General features: G+C 43.9%; 1 protein-coding gene across 2 annotated transcripts in view; it reads right to left on the reverse strand.

Annotated features, from left to right (window-relative positions):
• The window catches only part of LOC138268707 (retinal guanylyl cyclase 2-like), a 145,059-nt gene extending 125,759 nt beyond the window's left edge, over nucleotides 1-19,300 (reverse strand). For both annotated transcript variants that reach the window (XM_069218625.1, XM_069218624.1), the window contains exons 1-2: nucleotides 18,956-19,300; nucleotides 14,940-15,796 (exon numbers count right to left, since the gene is read on the reverse strand). In XM_069218625.1, coding sequence (XP_069074726.1) covers nucleotides 14,940-15,666 — 727 coding nt within the window. In that variant the 5' untranslated portion in view covers nucleotides 15,667-15,796; nucleotides 18,956-19,300. The remainder of the gene's footprint in view (nucleotides 1-14,939; nucleotides 15,797-18,955) is intronic.
• Between the last annotated feature and the right edge of the window lie 4,346 nt (nucleotides 19,301-23,646).

Raw genomic sequence — 23,646 nt, forward strand, 5'->3', positions numbered from 1 at the left:
TTACATTTAGGAGCTATGATAAATCAACATAGTTACAATTAGGATAGGACAGAAGGTTTACAAACTAAGGGACAGAAAATGTGGGGGATTTTTAATATTTAACAGTAGTCTCAAAGAATTTTCACAACCTTCTGCATTGCCCATTTTGAGTGTGTTTTCTCAGCAAAAGTTTCACTCAAAGTTTTTTTTTAAACTTTAATCTTGAATCATCAGCGCGTGTTCCATTCATGCCCATACCACATTGCTTCTTATATAGGAAAAAGAATTGTCATTTTTATGTCTCACGCCTTTCAGCTTAAGGTGCCTGGGAAACCTCATGCTAACAATACTTTAAAAAAATGACATGTAAGTGCTAGGAGAGAGAGAGTGGGCTTTGGATCAGCCCACTTCAGACATTGGCTATCATAGGAGTGTATGGTTTCTCACTGCTTGGATGGGCTGCCCTTCAAGGACATGTAATTATTTTGATGTTTATGCCTTTTAGGCTGACCACTTACAACACAGGCTTTACCTTCTGGCTTCTTTTAGTAACATTCTAGGACAGTTTAGAGCAAAGCAAAGTCGCTCAACTATTACCAAGTCCTTCCCTTAACAAAAAGCCAAACCTATCAGCTTTGCTGGTGCATATTTAAAAGTTGTTAGACCTTTAATCTTTGCCAATGCTTGTCTTATTCTTTTTGGACCACTATAATTGGAGCCACTGTTTTCCAGCTGGTGTACTGTGTGAGGGCCAGAGGTGCCTTTTCTGTTCCAAGCACACACTCTTCGGCTTCCCACTCACAGAACCTGACATCTGTACGAATCCCCTGGCGACACATTCACATGGCACAGCTACCACCACAGCCCCTTTCAAAGCATGTAACTGCTTTTGGGGTTCAGATGACCAAAGAAGATTAAATGTGGGGGGTCCTGATCATCCTCAATTTGACCCAGAAACTGTCAACCTCTGGGTACATTCTGATGCAGGTACTCAGGGTCCCAAGTTGTCCCTTTGTATCAGGCAGAAGAATCAGTGTCTCTGCTGTGACCGAGAGCCCATCTAAGAGCTCCTGCTACTACAGACTCAAAAGGAAGAGGCAATTCTGGAACATGAATCTACATGCCCCTGCAACCAAATTTTTTTACGGACAAATATAGAGTTAGTGGTGCCCATTGCACTGATTATACATCAAATTCCTATAAACTCAATGTGCACGTAACGCTCTTCTAATACAGTTTGAGACCTCATGTCAAAGACCCAATTTCATTTGTGTATCCTCATGCGTATTTCTTAGCAGCCTTGCTGCGTTCTGATGCCGGGCTAACTGCACCCTCATACATCTATCCTCAAGGCTGGGTGACACTGTTACAAAGAGTCAGCGCAAAGATGCCCACTGCTTCGTCAAGCCTGAAACTCAACTACCCGGACACAATTCAGTGGTACTGCGTTACTAGTTTATGTTAATAGTTGCCATTGCAGCTCTGCCTCCTTGTGCTCAGTCATTCTTTCTTCCTTTTTTATTTTTGTACTTCTTTTATTTTGCCAGGAAATTTAGGTGAAGGCGGTATATCTCAGCATGACTTAAACATTTTAAAAATCTGTACGCAATCTGCACCGAAGTAAGAAATTTGCACTCAAATTAGGATTGTCCTTTCTCATGAGTATCTTCACCTCATGTCATCTTCAATAATGTAGCATTAGCTCCTTTTTGATACAATCAAAGTCATGCATAGATACTCCTCACTGGCTAAAGTGGGTGGATGTCATGGGACCACCTCTATGTCACTGGGAAGATGGGAGGACATATTGAGGAGCAGACAATGCTGGTTACCTTTGGAAGGTCACACCAGGTTTAAAGGTGAATATATTTTTATTGGAACTTCTAGAATGTGTCCAGTAAGGTACCAAAGCAAGGCAGTCAAATGCATTTTTATTTCTATTGGAGTTTCGCTTTAAATTGAATACTAATGGAGCAGCCAAAGAAGCAAAGGCTGATCTTGATTTGAAAGGCTTTGTGTCCCCTTGTTTTTAAGGCCAGGTACTGTTCCCATCAGAAACATATGGCCAAAGACAGCAGCAGAAGAGCCTCTCAGAAGGTATGCTGCATTTTGTCGACCCAGGAATAACACACTTTCTTTCCTCTAGTCTAACATGCCTGAAGTCATTTTGACCTTCTGAGGGTTCTTGTGTTTGTGTGAACCCTCCACGTGTTATCTTGCCTCTGTCCACCTCATTATCTCCATTTCTACTACAGTGGGACTGCTCAGGGCATTCGTCTTAATAGAAGTATAGTTTGTGCCAGAGCACAATAACTCCAAAATGTATCTTCTTTCTATTTCAGCAGACCAGAAAGAGAGAAGAATAATACGTTTGTCTTACAAACTTTATGAGTCAGGTAGTGCACGCCTCAGGATAACCTTGCAATGACCACCAATGCAAATCTTGACATATGTGCAGCATTAGTAATGGATGTGTTTGATAGCCATGCAGGTGTCTACACCACAAGCCCATTTTGGAGGGAGAGTGGATCATAGTTACTTCAGGCTCATGATCAAAGGGTCACAATTACCAGTGAAGGAATCTGGTATTTGACCTGAATGCCTTCTACTGTCTTTTTAACAAGGTTCTGTCATTGATGGCAGACAATCAGCATCACTGATAGGTCCAGGTCAATCGCTGCATGGACAACTTGGCCCTAAGGTCTCCGAGAGTACTGCTGTCCGTGGCCAGCCATAATGACATTTGGAAGACTCTGAACAAAATATGTGGTTTTCCTGCAACTTCAACTTTGATTAACTTTACTAAGCTGCTCTTAGCTATTTGCATCCAAGGTGACACCTAGACAGTGACCTGATACAAACATGCTGCATACTCACATAAATGCAGGTCTAAAGAGTCAAGAGCTTTTCCAAGTGGACTGTTAGATCACGCTAAACTCCTTTCCTTCCCCAACTTAAAGAAAAGATAAATGTACTGCTAAACCCAAACGGCATGCCATCTGGACCTACAAGCTCAAAAACATCTCCTAGTAAACCCTCAAGGCAGCAGTCTACCTGACCTTTACCGTGACTGAAAACATGTGGTCAAGTGTTACAAGACAAACCTGGACATCACTATCAACACAACAGCAAAAAAGCAAAACGTTCTCATACAGACATATGAGGAAAACCCTCAAAAGATAATATTGATCCAAAGGCATTCTGTCTAAACTGGCTCATCGACTGAGGAAACAACTGTCTTTTTCTTTTGTCTGCTGTGTAGATCACGCAACTACACAAGTTTATGGCACTCCGCAAAACATCAGTGGAGTACTCTCCATCAAATTTATGCCAATTACATCCTGAGATTGGGGGACTACATTATTACTTTTGTTGGATTTTAGATAGTAAAGATTCTATCACTGATGCCCTTGATAGACAATTAATTAGCTTTAGTGGAAGCCCTGGTGAAGTCTGCTGCTATCTAAACGGTGCAGACGAAACATATGTTGGCTATGGATGTTATGAAAATTTCTTTGGTTATCCTGTTTTGAAAGTGAAAATTGCGGAACCTGTTTAAGGAACTTTTGAAACATTGTGCCAAGTTGCATGCCTATGGTACGACAAATTCTTTGATTATCCTGTTTTGAAATTGAAGATTGGGGAACCTGTTTAAGCATCTTTTGAAACAACATGCCAAGTTGCATGAAAATAAAGAGTTACTTGATGGAAGACTCACTATGGAATCGCATTGTGATTTAAATTTTGGAGTGCTTGAAATTCTTTATTTTATAGGACAAATACCACCCTCTCTGCACTAGACTCTCACGGTAGTGAAGGCAACCTGTCAAAGGCTTCTCAGGGAGGTAGTATGTGGCAAGAGCCAAAAAAAACAAAACAGTCAGCTAACAGACACATTCATGTATTGGTCCACTCAGTACTTACCTTTTGGTTAAAAGAAAGTAATTTAATCTCACAGCAAAATGAAATGCCACGTAGTTCAATAGGAATTGCAACTACAGGGTTGTAATCCTGGTAACAATCTTCTGTAAGGTTCTACACATGCCTTGGGTGTTCTTTCTCTACACTAACTGATTTCTAACGCCGAGAGTCCCCGGATACTGTGGGCGTTGATATTAATTAGTCACAGGTGTATATTATTTGAAGATGCCCTAATAATCACATCATCTACTAATCAGTTCAGCTTCTTTTGACCCTTATGTTCACTCAGGCAAAAAGTGTCAAGTCACGGAGCAGATTCTGGCCTTCCAGATACAGGGTAATCCCTTTTTGCACCAGCTGGATGACACTGCAGTTTCAAGAGTGAGGAGGGTGTATAGTTCATGTACCAACCTTCATGGATGCGGTTTAGCTTCATCAGAACAGGGGCCATGGGACGCAGTCAGCACAGCAGGCCTGCAGAGCAGGACTCGTTTTCATTAGTTGCGCCCTCCCTGGCTGGGTATAAATGGTGACTCAGGAATGGAGTTGTGATGTCCGGACGAGTCAGCAGTGACTGTGTGCCGCTGACAGGTGCTCCTCCGAGTGGATCACCTCTACTTCTGCAGCATCACAACTGACTTCACCCGCACGAGTCTTATAGGCTTGTGAAGAATTATTGTATTCACAAAGTCTTGCTGCAGTTCACCATGGGAAAGAGACAGGGGTCCCTGTCACAGCACTGGCCACTCGTGGCTTTGCTGTCTGTTGCGGTCAGCTTTCCCTTGGTGTTACTCATGCCTGGAGCATGCTGGACTCTTCCTCCCAGACAGACTCTGCTTCCTCAGGGATAATCACTCTTCTTTACTCATTCAGGAAGCAGGCAGACAGGTTTCTAAGCACTAGACAAACCCTCAGCTCCTCCAGCAGAAACTTCAGACTTCAGGTGATGACCACTCCCTTGTCAGGCCGCCACCCACAGTAGCTCTTCAAGTCCTCTCCAGAGCAGTCCTGGATCAAGAAGTACACCACACTTGAACAAAGTGGGGTGGTTTGGAACCCATTCGTATATACATTTTCCAGACAGGAAATGTGGGCCCACTGTCTAAGGCTCAAGTATACATCTGGGATAACTCTCTTTTGAATATTATTTTCTGGCTGTTCCTCAAACAAAACATTTGTACAAAATAATGGCTCTCATCGTGGGTACAAATGGGAAAGGCTTAAGCAGGAGTAACTAAAACAAGGGCACGAAGAAGTGTGAGATCTCTGCACTTGCCTGACATCAGCTTTCCTGAAGCAACAATCTGGGACAGACAAAAGGACAACCTCTGTCTAGAAACGTCCTCACAAAGGCCAGTGCTCAAGAAGAACTAATAGTAGCCTCTGCTTCCTCTCCTTACTCCTCACTTCAAAGTCTGGGTCTCCACTCTTAAATTACACAAATGCAAGCCACACACTTCCTCTATCAGATAAACCTGCCCAAATCCGCCATCCTGTGCCATGCAAAACCAGGGGCTTCTAAAATGGAACCCTCTTGCCCCAGGACTCAGACTCATACCACACACAGAGTCCTACTACCTTTTATGTGCTGTTCATTCAATGCACAAACACATATCATATGCACACAGTATCTTAATGCAAGGTTCTGGGGCTTCACATAACAATGTATCTTTACACAATAGGGATCAGTAGACTGTACTCTCTCTGGCACAGAGAAAGAGATCACGCTAAAGGTTCACAAAACACGGTACACTGCCACCACAAAGTTAAGTTATTGAGCCATGGCCTAAACACTAGTCCAACTCCCACTATGTGGGCACACTAGGTGCCCTCCCCAAGGCCACAGATCATTTTCTGGACCTCACATTACCAGGGACAGGTCTAGGACTCCGTGCACACCTTAGATTAGTGCGGCACAATGGCCATCAAAAAGGCAGGTTACCAGATTTACATGTAGTTAGGCAGTCAGGGCAGCGGTACATCCCCATTTACCACACAAGGGGACATTCCTCTCCCAACAAACAGCATCCCAATCAACATAAGAATGTCTCCCAGTCACCTACAATTCAGAAAGAGCCTGAAGACCTACATCTTCAAAAACCTTTTCCCGCCTGCCAAATAGTAACCCTACTTTTAACCAATCTCCTGTCAATCACTTTGAACTATTTTTAGAACGAAGCATTCTCATTATCTTTCTGTTGCTTGCAAAGCTAGGTTACATGCATAGAAATGCAAATACATACGTAGACAAAGATAAAGCGGAATAGCTCACACGTGCATTACAAGTACTTTGCCAGGGCAGTGGCATGCAGAAATCTCAAGTGGCAGAGACGGATCACTCCAGAGCCTCACTATTAGTTTTACACAATTCATATAAATGATACCATCTGGCAATATGAAGGAGAGACATATGTTTGGTTGGGGCAGGTGTTATCTAGATTAGGGCATGTAGGCAGTACAGCATCAGAAGCTAAAGGTGTACAAGGTAGGTAGGTAGCACATGCATAGGCAGGCACAATCGAACACAGAAGGCTGAAGCTGCATATGTTTTGACAGTGACAGCTGGATTGGGAAGAAGTTCTGTTTTGGCAAACATCACAATCAGGTGGGCCGGAAAAAAAAAGCAGCCTCATTCTAGTTAGATATTGGGGAAGTGTTATTTGGAGGAACTGGTGTGAAGAAAGACTGATTATTCAACCCAGGTCTGGGTAAGTGAGCTAACTGGAGACCAGGTCAAACCTGCTGTCTAATGGTCAAGACTGTAAAAGAAGGGAAATCACATTATTATAGATAGCAAAGCCCCAAAATCCCTGGAAAGATCAGAGACATCATATCCTTTCTTCTAACCAGTAGGACCCATTGCTAAGCAATGCTTTACACTGAGACATCTAGCTCAACACACACAGGGGCACCAGACCACCATGACTCTAGTTGGTGATAATTCCTAAACCACTGGGCGCCTAGAGTTTGAAAGTGCTACAAGGTCATACAAATTGTAACAATCTGCTCAACAAATATTAATATAATATGTAAATAAGGGAAGGGATTCTCTGAGAGGCAACCCTGCTACCAAAGCAAACTGGTTAACACTTCAAGAAATCACAGTCTTCAAGAAGTATCAAGTATTGGCAATGCTAAGAAGTCTGGCCTTCGCCAGGGGCGACTCCTCCTTTAGGGTGGAGGAACGTTGCCCCCCCCTCCGCCAGCAGCGGCAGCTGCAAACGTTTGAAAGGAAAGGATAATAAACCTTGTTTATTATCCTTTTTTCTTTTGGAGGGGCGAGTGCTCAGCACTCTATCTCACAGCACATGTATGTTTGGCCAGCCGTCTTGGGCCGGCCAAACATGCGTTCGCAGAAGGCTGTCTCCAGCCCGGCAACTGTGTCACCGGACTGGAGTGAGCCTGCCTGGAAGCGTCCTGGCTGGGTGCTCCCAGCCAAACCTGACGCTGCTTTGAGCAGCATCAGGATTGGCCGCAGGGCAGGCTGGGAGCCTGTGCCTGCAGCAGCAAGACAGGAGAGGAGCAGTGCGGGCACGGCGAGTAACGAGGTAAGTGTTTTTTTTTAACGTATTTTAATTTTTATTTCTCGCGCCCGCATCCCTTGCACGCCGCCCTGCCCCCTCCAAGCACCGCGAACCGCTCCTGGCCTTCGCTAAAGAGTAATTGGTCTTGCCAATGCTTAGTTTTTGTCTTTGCTTTAGTTTAGTATACATTTAGCACTTCAAGATGACAGACATGTTTTAAAGCAACAAGTCCACCATCTTGAATAGGTAAGGAATGACAGAACATTCCAAAATGGCCACATGCGTGCGGACTCACTTGCAGCCATCTCGGAAGGTTTTTATTATACTTTACTTATAAACATTAAAAAAAGGCCACTCGTTAATGTGCATCCATAATCACAAGCATGCTTTATGTCAAAGCCAATGTTAGTGAGTTTATTCAGCATTACAACCTTTTGGCATCAATAAAATAATCTGGATATCAATAAAAATTGATACTCCTTTCCAAGATACCCCAAGTACTGAACATTTGCTTTACAACTACACTTTATTTTAATATGCCAACAGGATTAGTGTGCTGTAGCTTCGCCATCACCTTTTTATGATTTATAAAATACCCCTAAAAACTCAATATCTCTGGCTTTAATGTGCTAATGCATGTAAATAGCATTGTGCATGATGGTGTGTGCAAGTTTTAGTACATTAAAGCCTGTCCTATTGGCTTTGGAAATGGAACTTTATTATCATATAAAAGACAATGTGGAAGCTATTCTAAAATGCGGAGTATAACCTGTAAACATGAGGTCAAAAATGTTGCTGAAGTCAATGCACTGGTCCACTGATCTACTAGATCCAGTTTTTAATGTGCTTCACCGTTCCAGCTTAGTTAAATCTGTGTAATGAAAGTAAAGGTCAGCAAAAACACTAATTAGCAAAATTAAAAAAATAGAAGTGCAAGGTCCTTATTTCACCTGACTAAAATGGTCCTGCAGACTAACCCATCAAATGCTGAACTAGGAATAGAAGCAGGAAAAGGACGAAAATATAGGCAGAGAAAAGTACACATAAGTGCACTCCAAAGATGCAGTATGTCACCCGGAAGAGGAAATGTCATTTATTACCATTACTTGCACTTTTATGAACTATGCAGCATGATTTGTTGAAGACCATTAGTAAACAGCTGTATTATACCGGTACTCAATGACACAGTGGAAAGAAGAGAAACCTATCTTAGCAGGGGCACTTTATAAATAATAGCTCCTTCTAATTTCTATAAAAAAACAAGCATTTTCAATGCAATGGGTCTCGCGTTTGCTCGAGTTAGAGCTGTTAACGATGTAAATTCCTAACTGGACTTTTCTTGCCACTTAAATTGAAAATTTAAAGTAAAATAGTTGACATAAGCGAGCCGATTCAAAGCGCCACAGCCGCCATGAGTGCGAAGGAGAGACACAAAAGGAAAAAGAAGTTCGCTCGCAGTCAAACTCATCGGCAAACGTGCAATTATCCATGTAACAGGGTCGATGGCCAAGGTGGTAACAAAACTGCCCCGAGGAGGGACAAATGTAAAGTATTTACCAATGATAAAAGGATTTTTGAAAGGCAAGCCCATGAACAAGTGATAGTGATGGGCGTGCGGTCGGCGTGGATAGAAGCTCACAGATAGATTACAACAGGTCAGAGCGATTGCGCGCTCGACCTAAAAAGATTGGTGAATGGAGAGAAAATAGTCAAAAGTCATGTTTATGTTAAAAGTCTCTGTCATTGTAACGCATACAAACATTAAATGCCAAAATCTGAGAACCACGTTTGCTTTTGTTAAAAACTTCTCTTTAGCTTTTGCTTTAGGTCAGATAAATGAGCCACAATAAATGCAAGCTTGCAAATTAAATGACCAAACATGAAACAGGTAAGCACATTTTTACAAGAATAAGCAAAGTGCAGAACTATAACCTTTAGGAGAATCTTTAATGATAGTCCTTTATGGCACTCTGTCCAGAGGCTGCATTGTGTACACTAAATGCGACATTATATGATGCTAACACAGGAGAGACTGCTTTAAATAAAAAGACCACGGAACCAAAGTGGACTATTTTTGGGGTGGATGTGCATATGTGCACACGCATAAAGCAATCACTCTCAGGGAAGAGACCTACTGGATTAAGTGGGTTGACCCCATTCCCTATGCTGTATGTCGTGGTGGGCAGAATCAAAATGCTGATAGACACCACAACAGATCAATGGATGAAGAGGGCTGAATGATGGCCCCTCTATCTATCTATATATTTATGAATGTATGTATGTATGTATGTATGTATGTGTATATATATATATATATTATACATTTTTTGTGAAAACAAAAGGTCTTGGCTAGAACTAGATCTAAAAGCTATTCTATGAAAGGAAATTCGAGAAAAACAAAAATACAACATTCTTCCACATCTGAGCGGCATGTGATTATTATAGAAATGCATGGATCCAAGGCACATTTTCAGAGGTTTACATGCTCACGGTCTCAGTCTCTTGTGTTCGAGTATACTCAGGGATTTCTTCCAGATGAAAAAGCTTTTCTACAGATATTGAAATTCTACACGTTTACTCCTTCGATTTATAGTGCTGCTGAATAATTTCAGGGCACGCAAGTTCTTCTAGGCACATTAAAATCGGCACTGATTATTCATCTACACCATTTTTAGAAACTTGATTTTCAGGATGGGTCACCCAAAAATACAATCATTATCAGTTCACACTACATATTGCCAAATATCCACAAATGAAACAAAAAAAAACAATAAACAAACCACAAACTCAGTATCACCTTTATTAACTAAACCCCTCCTCCTGGCACACGTTTCATTCTCAAGAACTGCCTTTTTACAAGCATCCCTTGATGAGATCTTCTCATCGTAATGTAGAGATACTGATTATGGACCTTTGATAGGGCTAGCAAACATATTTATGGTCTGGCTCGACAGCACAGCTGTTTGTGAAGAATTATGTGAGTACCACTAGAGAAGGGCTTTGCCTCCTCCTACATGTTAGGAGACAGGGGTACATATTTTCATTGGGCAGAAGCTGTGTGCTTCCATAGAAATGTGCTACCCCTCAACACAGCTGTGATCATTTTGTGTATTTATCCAGCTCATTGACCATGAACTTTCAGAGGCACACACATCTTTGTAAAGCTATTAAAGTGTCTTAGATAACTAGATAATTTAGGGTGTTTTTCTCTGGAAGCACCACAGATGGGAGGAGGGAGGTAATTAACCTACATGGATGTTTAGGTCTGGCTTGACAGTGCAACTGTAACCTGACCTTTCAACCTCCACGAATATTACTCTACAGTTCTTTGCTTTCACATAAATACATATCCATTCCCATGCTACTTACTTGTAAAGCTGCATGTTACCATATAACACTCCTTTAAAGCTAGACCTATTGACATTGCCGATGCTTGTATTTATTGTCTGTAAAATTGGAAAATACTGATAATCAGCCAGAATGTGAACTGAATTTGCACTTTTGAATCATCAATCTCTATTTCTGGGGAAAGTATTTCTTTCTGTAGCAAATTTATTTAAAAAAAAATCAATTTAACTATTCAAATAAGTATTTGTCTTGCCACAATAATAATTTTTCAAAATCTGGAGTCGTTTTTATAACAATCATTTTAAAAGAATTATTGTGTTTGCCCTTTTTTAGGCTACTTTTTTGGGATGAAACAGTGTTCATTTGTTAGTTCACTGGATACTTTGGATTTTGGCCAATTCAATTTGTATCATGGAAAGCAGAGCTCCTCCTGTGTTTTTTCATGCAAGGTGTCAAGTTCAAACATATAACTCAGAATTTCTCTGAGTTAATGCATGACTTTTAAACAGAAAAAGTTGTAAATAAATAGCAGGGATTGCCTCTCTCGGTTCCAACTCGTTCTGTCTAAAGATCATACATTAAATCAGAGAAATTATGAGTTACATTGTTAAACTCTTTAAACACTGCGCACGCAAACAAAAAGGCACTTGACCCATCATGAGACAGCCGCTGATCTTTAATAATTTTGAACAAAATATTATGCCTATTTATAAATAAATGTTTTGGTGAGGTGTCCAAGGTCATACCCTCTGGATCGAGAGGCTACTAATGTGGACAACAGTACCATAAATTTCCTAAATATTTTTAAATAAAACTTCTACGAGGCCCTCCACCCCACCTCTTCAGTAAGCCAAACCCTGCCCCACACGGCCTTCCACTGTGCGTGGCGTTGGACGCAGGCCATGTGCACACCCCCTGCGGGTGGCCAACCCTTCTCCACACATGGATTTCAGCCATGTGTAGGGTTGTTTCCAGGCCCTGTGCCCAAGCCCCCCCACGGCCAGGAAAACCCCTGAAGAGCACAGACGTCCATTGTGTGTAACATGGAGTTGGCTGCACGGTCTGCCCTGCCCTAAGGGACACCCACCCACTTATTTTGTTTTTTAAATTAGATTTCTATCCTGGGACTCTTGAAGGGCTTCTGCAGGATAGTGGCAAACCGCAACAAAAATATATATTGTTGCTTCATTTTGCCACTTTATCCCTTACTTTTTTTTTCATTTTCAGGAGACGGAGACAGGGTCCTGAAATGGAAACCGCAGCATTTCTATTCATGTTGCGGCTAGCCAATCAGAACACTAGCTCTGGTGGGATTTGCAAGACCAAGGCAGCCGATGGTGAAAAATCTCCCTTAGCCAATCAGATTGTTGTATTATTTGACGTTGCATGCCCGTAGAACCCCTGCATACTCCCCTATCCAGATATCTACAAATTTTAAACCTTAGTTTCACATAAACCACTGAACGGATATATACCAAATCATAAAAGCAGTCTTTCTAGGTGACGATCAAGCTTTCTGCCAATTTTGGTGTAATTCGGTTTAGTCATTTTGACTGTAGCGCTGTTCAGAAATCCCTTTGAAAATTGCATGGGAAATTATGGGGGTCATTCCAACTTTGGCGGAGGCCGCCCGCCAAAGTTCCCCCGTCGAAAGACCGCTCCGCGGCAAAAGACCGCGGGGGTCATTTCGACTTTCCCGCTGGGCCGGCGGGCGACCGCCGGCCCAGCGGGAAAGACCCTGCAACAAAGAAGCCGGCTCCGAATGGAGCCGGCGGAGTTGCAGGGGTGCGACGGGTGCAGTGGCACCCGTCGCGATTTTCACTGTCTGCAAAGCAGACAGTGAAAATCTTTATGGGGCCCTGTTGGGGGGCCCCTGCACTGCCCATGCCAGTGGCATGGGCAGTGCAGGGGCCCCACGACACCCGTTCCCGCCATCCTGTTTCTGGCGGTGAAAACCACCAGAAACAGGCTGGCGGGAAGGGGGTCGGAATCCCCATGGCGGCACTGCAAGCAGCGCCGCCATGGAGGATTCCCTGGGCCAGGGGAAAACCGGCGGGAAACCGCTGGTTCCCCTTTTCTGACCGCGGCTTTACCACCGCGGTCAGAATGGCCCTGGAAGCACCGCCAGCCTGTTGGCGGTGTTTCCGTGGTCCCCGGCGGTCATGGACAGCCAGGGTCGGAATGACCCCCTATGTGTTTGGGACCACCCCCCCTCTTTTTCTCGGCCCCCGATTTACAGATCACCCCATTTTTTTCCAAGAAGGAGCTGACAGGTATGAACTTTTTTTTTATCAGAAAGTTTTGTGAAGATTTGTCAAAAGGCGCCAAAGTTATTAGTGAACCAAAAAAATCAATTTCCTATGGTATCTACCTAAATGTATCTATACAGTGGTGGCCACCGTTGTGTAATTAATATATAAATATATATGTGTGTGTGTGTGTCTATACACACATACATACATGTAATTTGCTTTTTTTTTAAATATATGAATATATATCAAATATAATTACAAATAATTTAAAATAAATCATTTTTTTAAATGTACATTAATATGAATATGTGTTAAATTAATAATATAATTTAATTTAATTAATTTAGAATTTTCTAAAACACCCATTCCTAAGGGCCTAAAAACTCCGTTCTATCTCTTTGCACTACCCATCACAGAGCCCTGAAAACTCCTTACAGCACTATTAACTACCTATTCTTAATCCCTAAAAACTCCTCATCCCTGGTCTACACTACCTGCGCCCCTGAACCTTAAAAACACATCACTACCTTTTTATATTTAACAAAATTACCCCACATCTTATTCTAATTTTTGCGTATATTTTATATATATATATATATATATATACATATATATATATATGTATAGTTCCTAAGGTTATCACACTTAAAACTAATTTATTTATGAAGTAAAGGTGTAAAACTGGAAAACGAACCTGGCATGTAATAATTCCCTGATCTCAATACTGCAATTAAGGACTCCTGATGTAACCCGTGCAATGAAACAGTAACATACTGTTACCAGTGGCGGAGATCCACTCAAGCATTGCTTACATCACATTGTGCAAGAGAAACCATAAGTAAGATGCATGTATCCAGATGAGGGGTCCGTGCTCACTGTGCAGTGGGACTCTAGCTATATTTCACTAACAATCTAAGCAGGATGAAACGCTTCTAAGGTTGCTTGTTTTCCATACAGAGGACATGGACTGGCAGCTCGGGATGAACTATTCCAATTGGAGCAGGACCAAGGCTTGTTTCCTCATGGCCGGTCTCTGCCTAGTGTGGCACAATGGACTAGAAATGATGGACTGAAATACAGCCTGTTTGATCGCCGGTGGCTAAGATTAATTCACGCACTCCACCCATCACCCTGAGTTGTTGCTGTATAAATCTGTCACTGGCTTTGAAGGAAGAGCGACTGAGGTGAGTGCCACTGGTTTATTCCTTATGTAGCTTCTAAGGGCTGTGCCCTGTGATGGTACTAGTGAGATGCGATGACATGGGAGTCTTGAGGTGAGTCCCAGATTTATATTCCCAATGTAGATTTCAGGCCCTGATTAAAGGAGTGGTTCAAGGACTGTGATGTGAGTTCCAGTACTACAGTCTCTATATGAATCCTATTTCGTTAGATGGTGGGGGACTCTTGAGGTGAGTTCCTTGTTTATATTCCCTATGTAGAGTCCAGGCTCTGTTTACTGTGGTGGTGCAGGGGCTGGTGACATGACTGCAGTGGTCTTTACATAAATATCTTCCAGGCTTTTTTGGGCTTTTTCGATTCTGATGTAGAGGGACTATTGTGTTGAGTATGCTGTCTATCCCATAAAAAGCCTTTTCAAGTGCTGTTCCTTGTGGTAGTGCAGGGGCTGGTTAGGAGAATCTTATAAGATGCTTTCCAACAACACCCCTTGTGGACCATATTCTGTGTGGTGGGTACAGGGCGCTGCATGTGCTAGCAGTGTATCTCCTTAAGAGATACTACACTCTGATCCTTGGAGGGATGATGGGGCTGGTGAACCGAGTACTAGGGTGTATAATATTTTCAGAACCAGGGCTCAAATCGTTAATTAAACATGCAACACAAGCACAAGTTAAGAGCCTCCTTGTAGGGCACGTGGATTCTTCACCAATTCAACCCATCTCTGGGCGCCTCCTACCTCTTACTTTGAAAGCCCTCTGGATGCGCCTCAGGGCCACCTGAGCTCCCTGGGGGTTTGCCTCCATGGCGATCACAACACCGACTGGCAGGCCAAAATCCCGTAGAGAGCCAGCCAGCTCTTGCCCAGTCTGCACCCAGAGGTCCTGCGGGGACGTGATGATAGCGACATGAGCCCACTGAAAGAACCGGAGGACTGTGTAGAGAACCTCAGAGGCCAGTGGGAGAGGCCGGACAAAGGTAGAGAAACCGCGCACCTCGGTGTTGGTGCTCAGACAAGCCCAGGAGAAAACTGCCTTGTTCCAGTGCTTCCCAAAGAGTCCAGCTGCTGTGCAATACCCGGGGTTGACGGGTCCCACAAACCCAGAGGCGTAGTTCACTGTGTTGACAAACCCAGCCAAGGCCCTTGAGGTCAGGCAGTCTTCGTTGAACATAACGTAGTCGTACCAGTAACCCTTGTTCAATAAAGGGTCTTTGTTGATTCGGCTCACCGCGAGCTTGGCAGCGAGCTCAGGCAGGGCTTTGGCAAACAATGGGTCACAGGACCAGGGTCCAACAATACCCACTTTGAAAGTGGTGGACTGGATGCACCAAGGCAAGCAGAAAAGGAGACAGATGCTGTAGAACCAGTTGTGACTGCTTCTGTGGGCGTGTCTCCTCCGTCTCCACCTCGGGTGGTTGGACAGCATCAACAAGAAATTCTGGAACCTGCAATCCAAAATCGTCATGATCCACGGTAACTTTGCACACCAAGATCTCTACAGTCCAGCTAAAAAGTCACTAATGCCTTTCTGGGCAGATGCTGGGAGAGAGGCAGCCATTTTCAGACTCCATTAAGGTTCCCCAACACATAGAGACCTGCAAAGAAAGAGAAAGACAAAATGAGTCAATTAGACAGCTCACAATCCCTGGCAAGCAGAAGCCATCTTCCAGGGGAAGGTGAGTCAGGGCAAAGCTCCCTTTCTGGCACATTGTTCGCAGCTGTTCAAACAAAGAACCAGAGATCAGCCTTGCAAACAAGAACAGGGAGAAGGCATGGAGTGTGGGAGTGATGAGAAGTGGCCAAAAGCAGAGAGATATGGTGCAAGATGGAGGAAAGGAGAGGCAAGAAAAAGTAAGTAAAAGAAGAGAAGATAGGGAAAGCAAGCAAAGCAATCCAGGCGGGTAAGGCAAAATTCAGTAAAGGAGACGTTTAAGAAGGAAGAGGAGGAGAGAACAAAATACAGAAAAAATTGCTTGACATGTCGGTCTATCATAAACTATACCACCTACCACCCTTAGTCTTTACAGTCAGAGGCCACAGTTCATACTGTAGCAGGACCTATCCACAGCTCCTGGTTCTCTGTACCGTGCGTGAAATGACATCTTACACATTCAGTCTTCTGTCACAAATCAGACACCATTAGGGACTTTACATGCGCATCTGTTCATCCAAAAGACATCACTGGAAGTGTATATTACTCACCACCCGTCTGAAGTAACAGCATTTACTCTGTAAGAGGCGTCATTCCTAGCCTCTAGCACCTTACAACCAGACTAACACAAAATTACTTATACTTTAAGAGACATTCCTTACAGCCTCAATTACTTTATAGTCGGTGATGGAGTGCATCTCCTCATCCAAGAGGCATCACCGGCAGTGATTAAATACCATTAACCAGTGTAAGATGGTAGCTCACATTTCGAGACATCATACACATAGTTCATACTTACAACAGAACAAGATCAGGAGGATGTGCATTCTCTTACATCGCCCCGAAAGTGTGAAACAGCCTTCCACTCCACATCAGATCCTCCTTTCATCTTGAATTGTGCAGAAGCTGAAGACCTGGCTTTTCAATTAACCGATCTACTACAGGCAGAGCTAGACACACACACCTGTTCAGCACCAGGATATCCTTGCGGGTAATACAGCACTTTACAAATATACATAAAATCTCTTATGACCTTAAAGTCAGTGTAAGGTGACATTCAAGGCACATCACTGGCAGTGCATATAAACTGTTTTGTGGCATCTTCTTAAAAATCGGCGGCCACGTGGCGCAATCACTCTTTTCACAGTAATATAACTCCATCCACAGAGCACCTTACTCCGTCCGCCTCTTCAACGGTCCTTTGCTCTCCAGGTTGCTGTCATTCATCTTTCATGCCCCAATTTAAAGCCTTGAGGTGACCTTAAAGTGGCATAAATTAATATACAAATATAAAACATAACAGTTGGCTCACTACTGGAGCCAGAGAATCCCTGGTGATGAAGGGTCTTGGTATCCCACTTTCCTTAGAGCACAGATGTACTATGGGTCCATCTGGTGGATTGGCAATAGCCTAGAGAGAAGCAGAGGCCCAGGATGCATCACCGCAAGAGGTGCTCAGAAGAGAGCAGAATCTCTAGAGCGCCTACGCTTCTGAGAGATTTGTTCTTACAAAGCATCTCAAGAGGTTTATGAAAAGCCCTTTTAAACCACAGGATCCTCTCCAGGGATGCGCAGGTCTTAGTTTTCCATTTTCAATCTTCCTCCTTAGGTAGGTGGGGGTGGCGCAGATAATGAGATCCAAAACCATTAATTAGGCATATTGTTGTTTTTTGTTGTTGTTTTTTTGGAGTGTGGGGTTGAAATGTCAATGGTATGTTACTTTGGGAGAAAATGTATTTTGTATAGGTGATTTAATCTATTATTTCGCTATGTATGTATATATATATATATATATATATATATATATATATATATATATGAATGAGATGCTAATGGTATGTTACTGTGGGAGAAAATGTATTTTGTGTAGGTGATTAAATCTATTATTTCGTTATACACACACATAAATTTTAATATATATATATATATATACAATTTCAATGTGGTCAAAGATGGGTGGCACAGTCAAACTACTGGTCCCCGAGGGAGACCCGACCCCCCGAGAAATCATTCCAAACACCAACGTGTTTCAACCCTTGACAGTCTTGATCAAGACTCAGTAAGAGGTGAAACATGCTGGTGTTCGTAGCGTCATTTCACTCAAATTGCTTAAACCTAGCTGAGATCCAGGAATGCAGTGGCCCGTCTTGTTTGGATACAAAATATGTATTTACTGCGAAAATTAGAAACTTAAAAAATTATGTGAGGTTTTATCTACACAAAGCACCTTCCTCAGAACACGATTAAAGATATAAAAAAAATGTAAGTCACACCAAACAGGGGAAACGTAATAAATTCTCTGTTTGTGGTCGATTAATGAGGTGAGACTAAACCAGATGAAGTTCTCTGTTTTCTGCACAGGAATGGTGGCAGAGGGTGGCTAGACTACCTGAGCTTGATATTGGTTAGTACTGATTAGCAGTAGTAACAGCAGAAAAGGATGCATGAGCCTCTGCTGTCGTCTGAGGAAGGAAGCTCTGTCAGGGTTACAGAAACAAAGATTCACAACAGCAGCAGTGGGCCTTTCTATAGAGTACTCTATTTGGCCACCAGTTTTGCAATGATTTTGATGTTGAATAAATGTTGAGGGTACAATCTACTGGTGGGTTTTAAGTTGGGGCTGAAATATTTTTGAGGGCGAAACCCTGAGGCGACATCATGATTCAGTAGGTGCAACGGAAGAGTTTGTGCATCAGCCCTCAATGAAAAATATTTCAGACCTATCTTAAAACCCACCAACAGAGCACTACTGCTGAGAAGATTAGGGAAAGAAAGAACAATAAAGAGAACATGATTTTGCACCTGTAGATTTGATGTATGCTGGCTGGCTGAGTATTTTTGCACCTTTAGATTTGATGTATGCTGGCTGGCTGAGTGTTTGACTGCACTTCTGATTACATTTAGAGATTGCAGGAGTCTGCTTCTTCATCTCTAAGACATGGTTTATGACAGGTTCACCAAGAATTTTTATTTTTTCAATGTTAACTCGTTTATGTCCACTAGATATTGGCATTGGAACGAGACTAGCTCTGTGCAGCAGCGCCTGGGACCCACCGGCCCAACCCAAAGAGAACCCCCAACAAAAGCTGAAATGATAACCCACCTGTAGGGCATGGAATCCGGCACCACCAGGAGAGTCAAGACGCCAACGCCACTTTCTGCAACTTCTGGGTAGTGGGAATGACAAAAAGACCGAGCCATAAATGGAAAAATCGAAACCAAAATCTATTCACGTGGTGAATATCCAGAGAAGGGTTTCCTTGCCCATCTGCGCAGCCCAAAATGCTCGAGGTGTAAAGATGTCCAAGTTCCTTCAGGCCCTGCCAGGCAGGTTTGGGTTGGCGGGGGCTTCCTGGGTTGTGCCCCTCCTAGGCCCCGAGTTCCTTGTGCGGGGCAGCCCCTGCCCTGGGGAGGGCGGACACTCCATCTAGACCCATCTCATGGCTGCGAAGAGTGCGCTGCAAAAGGGAGATTTTTTTTCTCCCGAAAGCTAATCCCCCACCTCTTTAACCCCCACCTTCACGTATCTATTTGGATGTAAGCTGATTAATGCAACAACTGCGGGTGGGGGCGACGGGGGGAGAAATGCCAGGGAAAAGATGAGAGAGATTACGTGCAAAGCTCCCCATGACTTTTCACGGCGGGAGAAGGGAGGCGGGAGGTGTGAGTGGGTTCAGGATTTCTGATAATTAGGTGATCTGCAGCGCTTTGAGTGCAGGGCGGCAGGGGCCCCAGTCTCAGCTCGCCCTGGAGTAGTGTGTGACCCTGGGCCAACTGGAGGCAGAGGGCAGTCATGAATACCAGGAGTGGAGCGCGCAGAGAAACTTGGGGCGGGGATGGTGTGGGGGGTGTGGAAGGGAAACATAGTACAAACCTACTACTGCCAAAAGTTATGTAAACTGCTGCACCCCTCTGCACTGTTGAATCTAAGCAGTAGTGTTTTGTCCTGAATAGATACACCAGCAAAAAGAGCAGTTGCTGTAGAGACACTTCTTGTGTGTGCACTCATACTTTACCCAGTGAAGGTCTTCTGGCTGTATGAATAGAATGGCTTCTAAAACACTCCTTGGAAAGTGGAAGGCCTTTTCAAGGATTTGCATTTGCAAGCAGAAACTGGTCTAATTTCCTAATTTCTTTATCCTATCTAAAATTGTAGACATCTTTTAACGTCCAGTGTATGCAGTGCACTTTCTGCCACATCCTTCGAATTTCGAAAGAATGTTTTAAAACAATTGGCCCATTTAGATGAAATTCTGATGAAACCTTTGAAATGGACTGTGGATTATGCCTCAAAATTACTATGTCATCTCTGAACTGCATGATTAGCTCTTTAATTGTTAAAGCCTGTCTTTCACTAACTGTCCTTGCTGACCTCAAGACTGATAATAGTGCCACTTTCCATGACAGAAATTTCCTCTCAGTTTTGCTATAATTTTTTTAGTACGTACTCCTATCATGGTGAGCAAAATTTGTACTTACCTGTGACTTACGTCCTCCAGTATTTGTATCTGGGGAGTGTTCTAGAGGGTGCTGTTGCCTGACTAGCTGGAGTTTGGTTCTTTGTAAAAGATGAACAAGTTACTTACCTTCGGTAACGCTTTTTCTGGTGGATACACTAACTACCTGTGGATTCCTCACCTTATGAATTCGATCCTTGCGCCAGCATCCGACGGAAAGTCTTCTTCCTAGCTGTCTACGTCGACGAGGACGTCATAATGGCACGGCTCCACATGACTCCGTCTGACGTCAACGTGCCAATAAGAGGTCCTCGTCGGCGTACTAACGTTAGTTTCACCTTACTTTTTTCGTGCCTTTACGGCTAGCAGGTGTAAACTGACCATGAAAACTGAAATATATACGAACACAAAAATCTTGTCTATTGAAACCATATATTCACATTATCACCCCAAATACATGAATATACCAAAATATATAGACAGATATATACAAATATATAAATATAAGAGGAAATATTAATCCAACAACTGCAAGGTAAGAGTGTAACCAGGCAGGCACCGGGGAGGCGGGAGGGACCGTGAGGAATCCACAGGTAGTTAGTGTATCCACCAGAAAAAGCGTTACCGAAGGTAAGTAACTTGTTCTTCTGATGGATACAACTACCTGTGGATTCCTCACCTTATGAATAGAGTCCCAAGCAGTACCGCACTCGGTGGTGGGTGCCCGCCTGATTACACTAAGAAATCCTGCAATACTGAGCGAGCAAAATGACCGTCCCTCCTCATTTCAGAGTCTAAACAATAATGTTTCACGAAAGTATGGAGGGACGCCCAAGTTGCCGCTTTACATATGTCTATTAACGGAACTCCTCTCGCTAGGGCCGAAGATGCAGACTTAGCCCTAGTAGATTGGGCCCTGATACCTTCAGGAGGGACTTTTTTCGCCATAGAGTAACAAATCTTAATACACAAGATGACCCACCTGGAGAGTGTTCTTTTCTGGACCGTTCTGCCCTTTCGCTGTCCAGCATACCCAACAAACAATTGATCATCTAAGCGATAGTCCTTAGTTCTCTCTAGGTAAAAACTCAGGGCCCTCTTAGGGTCCAACCTATGTAGCCTCTCTTCCTCTTTAGACGGGTGGGGAGGAGGGTAAAACGCGGGCAGAGTGATAGTTTGCCCTATATGAAAAGGGGTGACAACTTTCGGCAGAAAAGTAGCCCTGGTTTTTAGAACCACTTTATCAGGGAAAAACTTGGTAAAGGGAGGCTTGACGGAAAGTGCCTGAAGCACTCCAATCCTCCTGGCAGAAGTGATTGCTATTAAGATAACGGTCTTAAAGACTAAAAATCTCAATGGACATGAATGCATGGGCTCGAAAGGCGAACCCATTAAGAATGTCAGAACAAGATTCAAGTCCCACTGAGGCATGTGAAAGGGAGTAGGAGGAAATCTATTCACCAAACCCTTAAGAAACCTGTTTACAACTGGAGACTTAAATAAAGATGGCTGGTCCGGAAGGCAAAGAAACGCTGACAGAGCCGCCAAATAACCTTTAACTGTAGCTATCGCACAGCCTTTCTTAGCCAGACTAAGAGCAAACAAAAGTACATCTGAAAGGTGGGCTTTCAAGGGATCTTTTTGGTTCTCTCCACACCAAAGCACAAATTTTGCCCACCTACCGGCATAAATCGATTTAGTGGAGTGTCGCCTGGACGAAAGTATAACATCCACTACATCCGGTGGGAGAGAAAAGGAACTCAGGTTGCCCCGCTCAATCTCCAGGCATGAAGATGCAGGCTCTGGAGGTGGGGGAGTAGAACCTGCCCCTGCGACTGCGAGAGGAGGTCTGCCCTGAGCGGGAGACGGAGCGGAGGGCACTGAGAGAGTTGAAGCAGGTCTGTATACCATACCCTTCTCGGCCAGTCCGGTGCTACCAAGATGACTTGGGCCCGGTCTTGACAAATCTTCCTCAAAACCCGAGGAATCAAGGGTACGGGGGAAATGGGTAAAGCAACTGTCCGCTCCAGGACATCTGAAACGCGTCCCCCAACGCCCCTTGCATCGGATACTGGAGGCTGCAGAATACCGGGCAATGTGCGTTCTCCCGAGTGGCGAATAAATCCACCTGAGGAGTACCCCACACCCCGAAGATGTGGAGGACTAGATCCGGATGGAGACGCCACTCGTGATCTAATGAGAAGTGACGACTGAGACCGTCCGCTCGTACATTCAGCACCCCGGCCAAATGATTTTCTATTAAGCAAATCTGATGGTCCTGAGCCCAGGACCAGAGTCGCAGGGCTTCTCTGCAGAGAAGGTACGACCCTACTCCTCCCTGCTTGTTTATATACCACATCGCGGTAGTGTTGACCATCAGGATTTTAACTGACTGACCGCGAAGGGAAGGGAGGAAGGCCTTGAGCGCCAAACGTACTGCCTGCAATTCCAACAGATTGATATGCAACATCTGTTCCGCTGGAGACCAAAGACCCTTGATCTACAGGTCCCCCAGATGAGCTCCCCACCCTAGAGTGGAAGCATCCGAAATCACTGGGGCCACTGGAGGAGGCAGTGAAAACGGTTTTCCTTGGGAAAGGTTGCCGTCCTCTGCCCACCAAAGAAGATCCGCCACAGTGTCCTTGGAGATCTTTATTGAATCCCTGAGATCCCCCTTGTGCTGGAACCACTGTCTGCGGAGGCACCACTGAAGAGCCCTCATATGCCAGCGAGCATGAGTGACCAACAGAATGCAAGAAGCAAACAGACCTAGCAGGCGTAAGACCTTGAGGACTAGAACTGCCGCTCCAATTTGAAACAATGGAATCAGCGCCTGAATGTCCCGAACCCGCTGAGGCGGGGGGTAGGCCCGAAACATTGTTGTGTCCAGTACTGCCCCTATGAACAGGAGGCGTTGAGAGGGCTCTAGGTGAGATTTGGGCACATTTACAGAAAAACCCAGATCGAACAACAACTGGGTTGTCATTCGCAGATGAGACAACACAAGCTCTGGAGACTTGGCTTTGATCAACCAATCGTCCAGGTAGGGAAAAACTGCTACCTTCCTCCTTCTGAGATGTGCTGCAACAACTGACATCACCTTTGTGAAAACCAGAGGTGCTGAAGTAAGTCCAAAAGGAAGGACAGCAAACTGGTAGTGTTGCGATCCGACCACAAAACAGAGATACTTCCTGTGCGACTTGATTATGGGAACATGAAAGTACGCGTCCTGCAAGTCGACAGACACCATCCAGTCTCCTTCGTTCAACGCCAATAGCACCTGCGCTAGGGTCAGCATTTTGAATTTTTCCTGCTTGAGGAACAAATTCAAAATCCT

Source organism: Pleurodeles waltl, chromosome 12 (assembly GCF_031143425.1).
Source record: "Pleurodeles waltl isolate 20211129_DDA chromosome 12, aPleWal1.hap1.20221129, whole genome shotgun sequence".
NCBI classification, from domain to species: domain Eukaryota; kingdom Metazoa; phylum Chordata; class Amphibia; order Caudata; family Salamandridae; genus Pleurodeles; species Pleurodeles waltl.